General features: G+C 41.1%; 1 protein-coding gene across 5 annotated transcripts in view; it reads right to left on the bottom strand.

The window, feature by feature from the left end:
• Positions 1–13,650, bottom strand: part of SH3PXD2A (SH3 and PX domains 2A) — a 334,390-nt gene that overhangs the window by 18,402 nt on the left and 302,338 nt on the right. For all 5 annotated transcript variants that reach the window (XM_054983545.1, XM_054983544.1, XM_054983546.1 and 2 more), the window contains 3 exons: positions 10,804–10,921; positions 4,235–4,569; positions 2,332–2,381 (listed from right to left, as the gene is read on the bottom strand). In XM_054983545.1, the coding sequence (XP_054839520.1) occupies positions 2,332–2,381; positions 4,235–4,569; positions 10,804–10,921 (503 nt within the window). The remainder of the gene's footprint in view (positions 1–2,331; positions 2,382–4,234; positions 4,570–10,803; positions 10,922–13,650) is intronic.

Raw genomic sequence — 13,650 nt, forward strand, 5'->3', positions numbered from 1 at the left:
ATCAAACTCGGTTCTCCAGATTAGAGTCCTGTGCTCTTAACCACTACACCAAACTGGCTCTTGTTATTTTCGGAGCTGAATAATTTCATTTATTCAGCTCTTAAAATAAACTGGAATTCATAAAGGTTGAGTTACCTATGTTAATTCCAATTCATAAACTTAAATTCACACAGTGAAGCTTTCAAGGCAAGCAAATTTCATATCTGTTGCATTTACAAATGTGAAACGTTTTGCTCATCCCAGGCTTTGATCAATTTCTCCAATTAGTGAAAAAAAAGCAAATCAATTAAGTAATGCTTCTCTATACCCTACATTTACTTTAAATAGCATTTTCACAGGAATCATACGGAAGGCTTCTTGAATGGAACTTGTATAGCACCTAATGAAATGCACCTATACTATGGGCTGAACTTCAAACTATCAGGGCAGTCTCAAAAACCATTCTTGAGAGACCAATCCATTTTTGAGAGACTAAGGAACTAACCAGAGTTCTTAGAATAGCAGACCTTGTTTTGACATTTGTGGCTTACCATTAAGAGGCATGTCTGCTACCTGGTCTCTAAAAAGCCATCACAGTCACTATGGATTAAGTTTCAGTTCTCCTAAAGCAGTTGATGGCTTTTAGCGAGGTGTAAACTAATGATTGCTTCTTGCCTCACAAAATTCTATAGGTATCAGCAATATGACCAAATCTAATCCTCTAGATCAAAGGAGGCAGGGCTAGAACTTGTCTGGCTTAGAGGTATAGTCAGAGATGCCAAGGCAACCCACAACGAGATCACAGAGCACATGCTCTACATGCATAAAGTCTGAAGGTAAATCATAAGCATTTCTAGTTAAAGGATCTCAAGGGCTGGGAAAGATTTTGCTTGGAACCACTATCAGTAAGAGCAGATAGAATTTTGGTCTACCTAGTCCAGTCCCAAGTCAATAAAAGGCTCTGTGCCTAAAAAAACTTTTCAAAATTCATCAAACACTAGGGCATTTTTAATTAATTCTTTCAGCAACTGCAATTCCAAGGGAGTTATCTATGTTATTCAGTGTCCTTGTAATGTAATGTATGTAGTAGGTATGACTACTAGACCTGTTAAAGTTCGTATTTGTGTGAGCATAAGAGCTGTATTAAAGAAACTGAATGCCCCACTTGTTAACCACTATCTCACTGCTGACCACAAGGAAAAGCAGCTGCAAGTTTGGGTTGTGGAAGTTATACAGAGCACATCTTCAGGCTCTCACAAATTCCTGCAGAAAAGTGTTTTGGATTCACCACCTCCAGACGTTGATGCCTTGGGGACTTAATGAAGATGTGGACGGGACTTGCTGTGTCTGAGATGGATTTGATTTGATTTGGACAATGGCCCTAACTGAGTGTGTGCTGTGTCTCTGCCATTTCAGTGTTCTCTTCCTTCTCTCTCCCCCCACCCCTCCACCTCCTTTGAGAGCATATCTCCTTGTCACATGGGAGACATTGCATCACCCTTCTACCTTTTCATATAGCGGAACTTTCTTAGGTTAAAGTGCCATTCTATCTTTACTGCAGATTGATGTAACACACCCTTATACTTTGGAAACCAAGCCTCAGGTTGGTTTGTGATTGGGTTTTGAGAACCTGGGGGGATAATTAAGAGCTTGTTATGGAATAATTATCTAATTTGGTACATTTTTTCTATCGAGTACAACAATAAATGAAGAGCATTGTGTGAATGCAGTCCTGGGTCTACTGCAATATTTGTATTTTATCACACAATACTAGAGGTAAATTTTGATTTAGTATTTTACCTAAAATAATTCTAGCACTTAATAATAGACTATATTATAATGAAATTTTTTCTCCTTCCCCCCTTCTTGTTTTGTTATAGCTCTAAGTAAAACACCAGGAGCATTTCATGATTGGTTTCTATATGTGTGGGTGTGTTTGATTATAAATTGTTTACAATTGACCACTGAGAAAGGCCTTAGGGCCGAAACGCGTCTGGTCGGGTTTTCCCCCCCTGTACCTTGGTCTATTTGTGTTGGTCATTGCACTGTACCATCATCTGTACCTTGAGATGTTTTTCCAAGTTTTAGCGTATACACGTAGCCTGCCATTCAGGCCTTATGTTTTAAACTTGTTTTTAATCTACATTTGTGCACATTTATAATAAATACTTTCTAATATATATTTTTAGGTTGTTACTTAACCCCTCTATTTTGTTCCCCTATAAAGAATGTCAAACAAGTCCCAAAATCATCAGTTTTTGACATAAAATCTTCATGACATAAAAAAATGTTTTGTGCAAATTACTTCTTAAATATTTGCTGATGAGATAAACAGCAGAGGTCAGTACTCACCAAACTGGACTCTCTTCTTGGGGGAGGCCTTGTTCTTAGATTGGGAGAGCCTAGTGAGAAGGAAAGGGGAATTCCACATTTAAACAGACTGTGTGCCATCAAAACACCACAATTACTGTTAACTGTTAAGAATCTGGGATACACATGAAACTTGGTGTTCCACAACTCAAGTGGTTTTTCTTTCCATATGGCAGCTGCATGGGCCAAAGAGTGTCCACACGTGACTATCCTAACGGAGCAAACAATAGTTTTGCAAAAGCACTTAGGTCAGGAAAAGAGTTAAGCCCTTCGTCACCCAGTCCCAGATCAGGATTCCAAGTAGCTACCATTTAATAAGATATGAGTGGGGGAGGCCACACAAGGAATAGGGCAAAAGGAAGTCCCCTTTCCCCCTTACTTTTTCTCCCCTTGCTCCCAGTTACCTTTGCCTGCCACCTGCTGGCAACTGCTCCCTTTCCCTACTTGCTGTCACCTCCACCCCACCCCCCGCCCGCCCACTGCTGGCCTCTCCTCCTCCTCCTGCACTAAAGCCACTAAATTTCAAGATGGAGGCCTCAGCAACCACTGTGGCTACTACAACAACCCCAAACAGTATCAGAACTTCAGTGCTTGTTTTATTCCCTTGTCCCCAGCATCTGTGCACACTGCTGATAAGATTTTTTTAAAAATCTTCAAATTGGGTTCCTCTTTTTAAAAAAACTGGGTTTGCAGAACTTTCATTTGTAACCATAGCTGGCCACATTCTATAGATTTTGCTAGCCAGCCAGGGGTCAGCACCTCAGAATGAGACATAGTGATAGTGTTTAACAGCACCTATCACAGAACTCCCAGTGTCATGTCTAGTTTAACCCTGAACTAATGGTCAGTTCAGAAGCAATTCCTTTCTGCCTTGAAGGTACATAAAACTTGAAAGATTGTTGCGATGTCAGTCCAGTTATAGATGAAGATCTTGGCTTTGTTGGCACAGCCACTGGAACTGATGAGCTCTTTATCTACTCACAGGCAGAACTTTTAAAAAGTAGTATACTTTCTGGACAGAAGGGGGCCTCAAGTACCTTGCCCAAAATAAAAATCAGTGCTATAATCCTAATTGTGCCACAGATCCTCCAATCAATCACAGATGAGTGCAGAATCTGTTAGTAGTTAAGTCTTTTTACTGATGGATATCCAAGTAGGGGCCTGTCACCCAACGCAAGATAGGGATTGACAGTGGTATACTACAACATGTATTCCATTCTGGACAAACTAAGAAAAGCAGAAACCCAGCAGAAACCCAGACATGTCCTAACAACAATCACTCCAAATCCCACAGAGTTCTAGACCCAAAACACAGCAGAGCAGTGATGGGCAATGTCCATCTCACTTTATGCTAAAACCCACAAGGTCACAAGTAAAGCTGTTTGGTAGAACAGTCAGTAGTCAATATGATATGCCACAGCCACAGCCTGGCAAGGTGTTGAGCACTACATCGCCAATCCCAGTAATATGTTCTGTAGATATAGGATGCCATGAGAGATCTTTACTGCACAGAAAGTTACTGGAAAGATTCTTAAGAGCTGCAGGATTCCTTTTAGCCAATAGGATATTTACAAAATTGGATGGACATAAACTGTGTTTTACTAGTAAGCTGCCCTTCAGGGTGGTAATTTCTACTTTTAAAATTTGTTTTGTTGTGTTTATAACCTGCCTTTCTTCCATCATGGAACCTGGTGGGGGTACACAGGGTGTCCCATTCAGGTACAGACAGACCCAGGGCTGCATAATTTCAGCAAGCACCAAGGGTCTTCTCACTATACCATAGGGCCATCATCACACTAAGAACTGGGCTGCTCCAGTCAGCTCCTACAATAAACAGACATGAAAAATGAGCAGTAGAACAGCTAGAAATCAGCTGTGGGCCTACTTATTTGAGCTCTTTGAGGTGCAATCCGTGCTATGGCAGGAGATCCTTGTGCCAGTTTTGAGACTTGCTTGTCTTGAGCCATCATGGCATTGCCATTGGAATCATTGCATAAGATGGGCAAGCTTATTTCCTTCTTAGTAATGTGGGATTCTGCAGTTTCACTTTCTGACTGAGTTTCCTTGTCACTCGAGGATTTCTTGTTCAATAGATTGCTGATTTCCATGATGTTTCCTATAATTTCCACTGGTCCTGTTAAGTTCTTTTTCCTAGATGAAAGGTCATCTTTTATTTTCTTTAGATACGAAGCTGGGGCCCAGCCCTCCTTGCCTAAATACCTGAAAGGATGAAAAGAAAGTACATTTAGTATCTTGCATCTCAAAAAGTAATGTAGTTGGTGTGGTACATGATGGCACAGTATTAGAATCATTGTTCACACACTTTATAGTACATGCACAAGATCACAAAAATAATAGTTATAATTTTACTCTTGCCCATACAGTCAGTATGGCTGGAATTAGGCAGAAGGATGAGCCCTGAAGCTTACTGAGTGACCATAGGCCAGTCACATAGCCCATCTTCCTGCATTGTATCGTTGTGAAGACAGATGGAAGGGCAGGAGACCATGTATGCCACTGAACCCATTAGAGAAGTGGTGGGATAAAACATTCTCCTACTCTTGGTCAATTACCCAGTATACCCAGATTCCTCTCATTCTTTTCCCACAGACAAAACACTGATTTTGAAACTAGGAAAATTTTACTTCTTTGGTTCTATAAACCTAAGCATAGACAAAGCATGTTAAAGAGTAACTAAAAGTCACCTTGTGAATACCTCTTTAATGAGCACAGAGAAATTATGTTGCATTTCCAGTTATTTCTAATAACTGCTCAGAACAAACAAAACTGGAAAACTGTTCTGCCAGATTTTCTTGTTCCCCATCCCAGGACCGCAGGGTTCATTAACAACAGACAAAAGGAGGACACCCATCTAGCTAGAAAAGGATCATAACCCAAGCACAAAAAAGAAGCTTTAGCCAACTAGCCAGGTCTGGGACAGTGTTTACTTACAACTATATTCTGATCTTGCATAAATCTACTACCTGCATAAATCTACTACCAGCCAAGAGCCACAACAGCATATGACATTAGCCTTGGTTAAATGGAAGATGGACCTGCTACTGTCCCAGTTTAAAGACGTCTTCTTAGGTATTCATGTATTCTAAAGAACACCCAATTGCTGAAGAGCTGCACTAGCACAGGAAAAATTTGGAGGGCCTGTTTCCCCATACCTTATCTCAACAATGCATCTGGCATCTTGGTAATCCAGACAGCATTCACTACACTGGTGGTTTTTAAACTGCTGTGCAGACACCACCACTGGTTTATAGGATGTTTTCAGGTGCACTCCCTGAGTCCACAATGAAACCAAGAGAAGAAAAAAACTGAAGAGCCAGTGGTTTCTTTTTCATCTCTACTACATGCTGGACAGGGAATTCACTTCTCAGTTTAAATTGTAGCATTTAACCTGAAAAGCAGCTTACCTCTTCAGCAGTGTAAGCAGCTGCACTGGAAATGGCAAAGAAAACCCCCCGTATTTCTCCCCATATAGCCTCACTGGATTACAGTAGCATACAGGAAATGCAGGAGTACAGTTTTAATCTTGAAACTGTCAAGCATCTTCCCACATTGGCTATAACATTAAGAAAACTGTAGTGGTCTACAGACAAAACAAAACAAAAACACCAACGAAATCAAAATAACCTTCCATGCAACCAGGCTGAAAAGCACTTCAAGCACATATCTCAGCTCACTTAACATTTGGAGGCCCAGCTATTGGCTGCAGTGCTAACTGAGGGCATTTGGCTTTTGTATATGTACACAGATGCAATTATGTTTGAAAGGAGGGGCTCTGCCCCAAGCAGAGTGCCAGTACACTGTGTTCCAAGGAAAGACACATGATTAACCCTACTACTATATAGGGCAGTCTCATGACTTTCTTGCAAGAAAAAAGGCCATTGGCTTTGATAGTCGTCATACAGGGAGATCTGGTAGGAACACACAAATTCCTTAGCTTCATTGCATAAATGTCTTCATTTCTTTCTTGTGCACAAACGTCTTCTTCATTTCTCAATTTCACATCTCCCTGCCATTTCGTTACTTTAGCAATTCTGGGATTTGTAACAGACCACGCCCATTTCTTTTTCAAGACAGGCCTGCAGACTTGCCCCCACTCTACACCGTGAAAATCATGATAACAAACAATGAAACCCATTGAATATTATCATCGCTCATCAATTGAGGCCACTCCAATTGATGAATTATCAGTTGTTACCTAAGTAATGGCAACAGTTACTATTGAGGCTTTTAGTAAGAGACTCTGTGGGCATTTTATTTAAAAACAGACATTAAAGACAACATCAGTTAAGGATGCCAATAACTCCTTCTCTATCTTCCTGTTCAGTGAAGCAAAGAAAGGAGTGAAGGCAACGCAACTTTGATTAAGAAGGGACTGGGATGCAACCAGAAAGCTGTGGCACTAAGAGCTTACGTGCATGTGTGTGTATAGGAGAGGGGGGTGCTCAGCCTGTGTGCATGCATGAGTATAGGGCAGGGGGTGCTCAACTATATTGCTCCTCAAAAGCCTACTTTTGTTATACTGTGCAGTGACAAAATTAAATATTCAAACCATAACAAAAGACTCAAGCTTGCCTACTAGTCTGAATATTTGTTTCCCCAACCCCTTTAACATCTGCTTTCCAGATCCAGAATACTGGAATTACTCCAGAGAGAAGCAAACCAGAGAGGGAGAATGGGGGAGGGAAGCAGGAATCAGTACAGAACCACTAATTTTGGAAAATGTCACATTTAAGGAGGTGAATGTTAGAAACTTTAAGGTGGAATCTGTTTACTTAATTATTAGAATTGTCTCCTTTTGTGGTACTTGAATCTAGTTAGGATACAGCTTTGGCAAACACTTTGGCAAACACAGTAACTCTGGATTTAAAGGCAACCATTCCATTCCATGAGTTCTAATAAACCAATTTGATGTGGACGGCCGAAATTACTTTGCCTTCCTCCCCTCCTCCTTCTGAAGTCTCACATGGCTCCATCATGCGTTTCTGTAACTGACATGCTAAAGAGGCACAGCTCATTGGTAGAGCATCTGCTTTGCATGCAGAAGGTTCCAGGTTTGACCTCTGGCATCTTCAGTTAAAGGAACAGATAGTAGTTAATGCCCTGGAGCACCACAGCCAGACAGTGTAAGCACTACTGACCCTTGATAGACCAATGTTCTGACCCATTATAAGGCAGCTTCCTGTGTTCCTGGGCTGGGAAATGCGTACTTTCAGGAGGTTGGGTAAGGCACAGCTGAGACACAGGAGGAGTACTCAGGGTAAAAGTTAAAATTCTCATTGAGAGTCAGCATTTCATTTAGGCATCGGAAAACACATGAGGTTCAAGCATACAGTTGTAACAGATTCAATTTATTGCATTAATGTTGTTCTAAGCACCAATCCCCCTTCAGCACACCAGTCCCAATTACCCAACCTAACCATTATCGTTCATACCTTCTTGCAATCAGTTGTATTCATGACAGCAGAGAAAAGGGGAAAACAAATTAGGGGGTTCTATTTTAAATAAAAATGGTATCATTTAAAGAATGGACAACATTGGAGCAGTTTCATGTGAGCTACGATGTCTTGAGCTAACAATGCAGTCCACAGCTGGTGCTTCTTTACAGAAACATGTTTTATTGGCCATGTTACGGTAGAGGATTCTGCCTCAATGTGCGTGGCAAAAATAGGAACCCCGTGCACTATAGAGGCAGAACAGGGCAGCCTCCTGTACACTCTGTCAAAAGGAGGATACACCTCCCAGCACATGCGGTTGTCTAGCCTAGTCTCTGCTATTTGGATCTTACTAATACTATAACCGAAGGGGCAAGAACATAAAAGCACCCTGCTGGATCAGACTAAAGAACCATTTAGTCCAGCATGCCCATTCACACAGTGTGCAACCAGATGACTCTTGAACAATCTATTAGCAGTGACTATAGACAACAGCCTCCACCTGTTGCAACCACCACCCCGTGACTGGTATATATCACTATACTGCCTGAAACATAGAGGTTTCATTAAACTAGCATTGCAACCACCATCAGACAGACTTACCCTATGTGATGTTGTTTAGAACCCTTACAAAACTATCTAAAGCAAGTGGGTGTCCTACATCTTGTGATAGTGAATTGCTCACATTGACTTATGCATTCTTCGAAGCAACGTTTCCTTTTGCCTGTTTTCCATTTTCTGCCTACCACTAAATGATCCAGAGTTCTAGTATGATGCAAAAGGGAGAAAACTATCTTCCCACCCACGTATCAAATGATACAACATGCTTGCTGCAAATGTGGCCTGTTGAACTTTACATTGAAATAACAGGATCAGCTTTGTGGGTCCCAAATTGGACAGTCCTATGTGTTGTTCTGAAACTGGCATCAGACTAGTTTAAATTTCCCAGATTGTGCATTAGCACAGACTTTTTCCTCACATCACTGAACAATCCTAAAAAGTTAATTTGGAAAGGCAGGGGCTCCATATTGGGGAAGGCATGATCTTAAGGCAAGCTTAAGCACTACCCCTCCCATCTGCACACTTTCGACGTAGTAAAATATTTGCAAAGTTAGTAGGTCTCTTATTTTGGCCTCCTTTTTCAATGAAAATACTGAAGACTGCAAGAGATTTCAGGCCCCTGCTGAGCATAAGATAAAAAATGTCTGCCAGTAACTAGAAAATCTTTCAGAAACAAAAGGAGCTGTCATAAACTGGAGGGAGCGGAGTTTGGGATATTGCAAAGTACTGTACACCCTGCTCCTGAACCCTTGGCTTTGGATTAAAGTCCAGTAAATGATTTAGAAAAAGAAGAATGTGGAGCTGACACTGAGCCAGTCATTCCTTGCTCATCATGTAGGGAGTCTGTTCCCCCTCTGTCGTTTGCATTTATTATTGATGGAAGAATTAATGAGGATGAAATGGGTGAACATGTTTATGGAATACACAGACCTCTGTGTGGTTCCATTATTCATAGCTCTAGTGCTTTAATAATGACCAAAAGTCAGACTACAAAAGCAAATCACCATCTATGGAAAATATCTTGTTTTATATGCAAAACAAGCAAGGAAATAGGACAGCTCATAAGATAAAAAAGGATCTCTAGGGCAATCCAGTGGAACTCGCTACAATAAACTAGGATTCACAGGTCCCTCTGTTTAATCAAGCTCTCCTTAGAAGCTACCCATGGACTCGACAGCTTTTTACAGAAACTTCTTGACCAGCTGTTTTTGACTTAGAAGTTCCCTCTGAAGCCTATAACTGTAATCCTTTGCATGTTTATATAGGAGTAAACATAAATTAACTCAGTGGCACTTATCTCCAAGGAAACATGCTTTTGCAGCTAAATCTGAATCTGGCTTCTGCAGCTAAAAAGCCACCATGATACACTCCTTGTATCTTGGATTTCTCTCAAATCAATTAGCAACTGGAGTCTACTATGCCGAGCACTCCAAAGACATGATGCTTACGTGGCATTTAATGGATGTGGAACAGTGGCATTTTTTAAAATCCAGGTTTTATTTGGAATTAGCCATTTAAGGATATTTGACAACCCAGAAGGAAACTTTTTGAATTACTGCTATTCTGGATTAAGTGTTTTCAAAAGTTCTGTATTTTTTGGCATTTAATCAGACGTGATTAGAATACATCTCTGCAAAGTTTCCTTTTTTACTGCCATTATACAACATGCTTAAATACAAATGAGCTGGTAACTTTCCAACATTATCAACAATTTTAAAAACCACACCTCACTGAATCACTCCTTCCCATCTCAACTATTGCAAGATCAATTACTCATGTAAGAGCTGTTTTTGGATTTTGTTCTCAACCTGATAGAAATCAATTCCAGAAGCCTTTTAAAAAACATATATTTCTACAAAGTATTTATTTTATAACTGATCTTATGCGGCTTGATTAGCATTCTCCGAGATAATGAAAATATCCTTGGGATGTGTCCAGTTATTCAGTATTTGGGGGAAGTCATTTCTCATATTAATTTTGCATTAAAATACTCACAGATTTTTGAAGATGTACTTCTAAACTCTTTGTCTGACTCCTAGAGTCTAAATGATGATCAACAACGAAAGTGGGCCTTCCATGCCCTAACTGTAGCCAAAAGACTTATATCACATCATTGGAAAGACAAATGCCCACCTCTGCTAATACCGTGCATTGAGGACCCTACAACCTGAGCAACAGTTGAATGTATAGCATACGGATCACAATTGTATATGGATTTATATTTAGATATTTGGGGACCTTTCATAGAAGCTTACATGTAGACTTGCCACCACTGTTGTTATATTTTTTGCTGTTATTTATTTGTTCTGTATAATGATAAAACCTTTTTTTAAAGGATAAAGAAAATATCATCCCATTTTAGATAAACATCTTAAGGTACATTGTGGTGAAACTAATATCTAAAAGGCTGGATATCCCCAGAGTGATCCCCCCCCCTTACCTTATGTACCACCATCCTTCCAGGTTCTTTTGAATGACCTCCACAGTGACTCCCTTTTCAAATCCGATTTCATCCTTCCCTTGGCTGGTGTACGACTGGATTGTGACATATTTCTCTTCTAGCAAAGAAAGAAGAGGTAACATCAGCTAGGATCAGAACTTGCACCAGCTGTTTCTCTTCTCTGATTGCTTTTAACAATGATTCTGCAGCAATTAAATGTGGAAACATTACAGAGGTGGAGTTTTGCTCGAGAGACCCTGTACCTATTAGCTATCATGCTGCAAGCATGCCTGTATCAGCTCCTCGCCACCGCCCTGCACCTTCCATGCCAACAAATGAGACAGGGTCTCTTGGGGGGGGGGGCTCCCCCAGTTCTTACATATGGTATTGACAAAGATCAGACTAGCTGCCAGAGTAGCAAAGCGTCACTAGAGGAACTTGCTCCAGCTGGCTCCATTTAGCACACACATGGTTATGTTAAACACTGAATTGCTGGAACCCAAAAGCTGATGCTGGAGTGCGACCAATACGCCTCCAATGCAAAGGAATGGGCTGACCTACCCTCTTCACACCCCTAGAAACAATACAGCTTTACAGCACTAGGCAGTCAGTATGTGTTTTCATGATTAGATCATATTGTACCTTTCCTAGACCTCAACGCTCAAGAGAAAGGGAACTGTCACTCTCTATGCATCTTTTAAATAAAGTTAACCCAGAATGTCAAGACTGAATCAACAGCCTTTCAAGTATTCAGGAATGGGGAATTCTAATCCCTGCATTGTTACTAAATGCTTGATAAAAAGCCCACCCAATCCAAGCACTAACCAAGTATTAATATTGATTGTTGTACCTCCAGTATGGGAGTCAAATGAGGAACATGCCCTGGATTATCCAGGGGCTCATCTCATCATATTAAACTTGCTTCTCTCTAATTTATCCCTCAATCATGTAAGCAATTTTAGGATTGTGGGTTTAAGAGTAATCCTAAAATAACAGATTGCACAAAAGGAGCTCTTTACAGGCCTTTCCAGACTGGCATTTACTGTATTTGCACGTGTGCACACAAACACTCAGCATCCCATTGTATTCTTAATGAAGTGTTTATGCTAGTCCTTCAACCCTCCATGGAAGCTTCAGTATACATGATGCAGTTGTGGTTACTCCAAGGGCTGCTGTGTCCAACAGTTACAGTGGGGAAACAGGGGTACCAGATTTCCAGGACCCAGGCTGCTCTGGGTGCTAAGAAACCCACTCATCTTATTGTGCTGTCATGTTAGAGCAGAGTAGGACTCATGCTTTCTCTTTATTCACTTTTCTCACCATTTGCTTGCCCTTTCCCTGCCTCTCCGCACTCCAGTGTTACTTTTTAAAAAGTGATGATAGTTTGCAATGGGGAAGTAAACATAATTGTGGAGTGTATGTTTGCATGCACACATACGTATGTGTGGAGGGGATCCCGTCACTCTTACTTATTTTATACAAACTCTCCTGTACATGAGAGATGCAGTACTCTGTCCTGGCGGACTACCAACTGAACTAATATCAATGGAATCATTAATGTTTTACCCCCTCTTCCACAACCATTGGTGGGGGGTGGGGGGATGAGCATGAGTCTAAAACCAAGTGTCAAGCTTCTGAAGTCTTATCACAAAAAGCTGATTTTTAGTAACAGCTGCTTGAATACTGGGCATTCCAAACTCCCAACAAAAGACTCGTGTGTGTGTGTGTGTGTGTGTGTGTGTGAGAGAGAGAGAGAGAGAGAATGTGTGTGTGTGTGTGTGTGTGTGTGTGTGTGTGTGTGTGAGAGAGAGAGAGAGAGAGAGAGAGAGAGAGAGAGAGAGAGAGAGAGAGAGAGAGAGAGAGAGAGAGAGATGATTTCATGGTTTCATGCTTCATGTGCCTTTTGGAGCCTCCTCGCATCCTTTGGGTTCAGTCATTCAGAAAAAACGGTAGGAGTTTGCAAGAGATACCATACACTGGCATCCACCATCAATGGCTCATGAAAACCGACAAAGCTCACCACCACAATTTTAACCTATCTTCCATTATTTACCCCCTAATGTGTGCTGTGTGCTCCGAAGCTCTAAGCGAGCTTGCTCATGCTGCTCCTAGCCCCAATCACTGTCAGTAACATAGTAGTCTATGAACACTGGAAGAACTCAAAGAGGACCACCCCTCCCTGTATGTCTCTGTGCATCAACAGTGGCATTTTGATTGTGAGCTTCTAGTTGCTACCTTGCTTAAGGTACTCTGCTTGGTGTTTACTAAAACCTGGCCCTTTTCATACACTAGCTTCCACCATGTGGAGGAGTCTTACTCCAGATGGGAGCATATAGACTTTAGAAGGTGCTTTAAGTCCATTTATGTTGAGGGCTTTTAATGAGGTTTAAACTGCAAGCTTTTGGGAGGGGATGTTAACAGAGCATTATTGACAGTTTGGTGTAGTGGTTAAGAGCAGCAGGACTCTAATCTGGAGAACCAGGTTTAATTCCCCACTCCACCACTTGAAGCCAGCTGGGTGACCATGGGTCAGTCACAGCTCTTCCAGAGCTCTCTCAGCCACATCCACCTCACAGGGTGATTGTTGTGGGGAGAATAATAACATACTTTGTAAACTGCTCTGAGTGAATATTGTCCTGAAGGGCGGTATATAAATCGAATGTTGTTGTTGTTGTATTTTTCATCTTGGAATTGTAAGCTACAAGGAAGAGGCAGGCAGAACTTTAGCAAATAAATAAATAGTTTTAGGTGAGTAGCCATGTTAGTTTGCAGTTGAACAGCAAGATTTAAGTCCAGTGGCACATTTGTATGTAGTCAACCCTGGCCTCCGCAATGTTTAATAGCTGT

The sequence above is a fragment of the Eublepharis macularius genome, chromosome 6 (genome assembly GCF_028583425.1).
Source record: "Eublepharis macularius isolate TG4126 chromosome 6, MPM_Emac_v1.0, whole genome shotgun sequence".
NCBI lineage: Eukaryota > Metazoa > Chordata > Lepidosauria > Squamata > Eublepharidae > Eublepharis > Eublepharis macularius.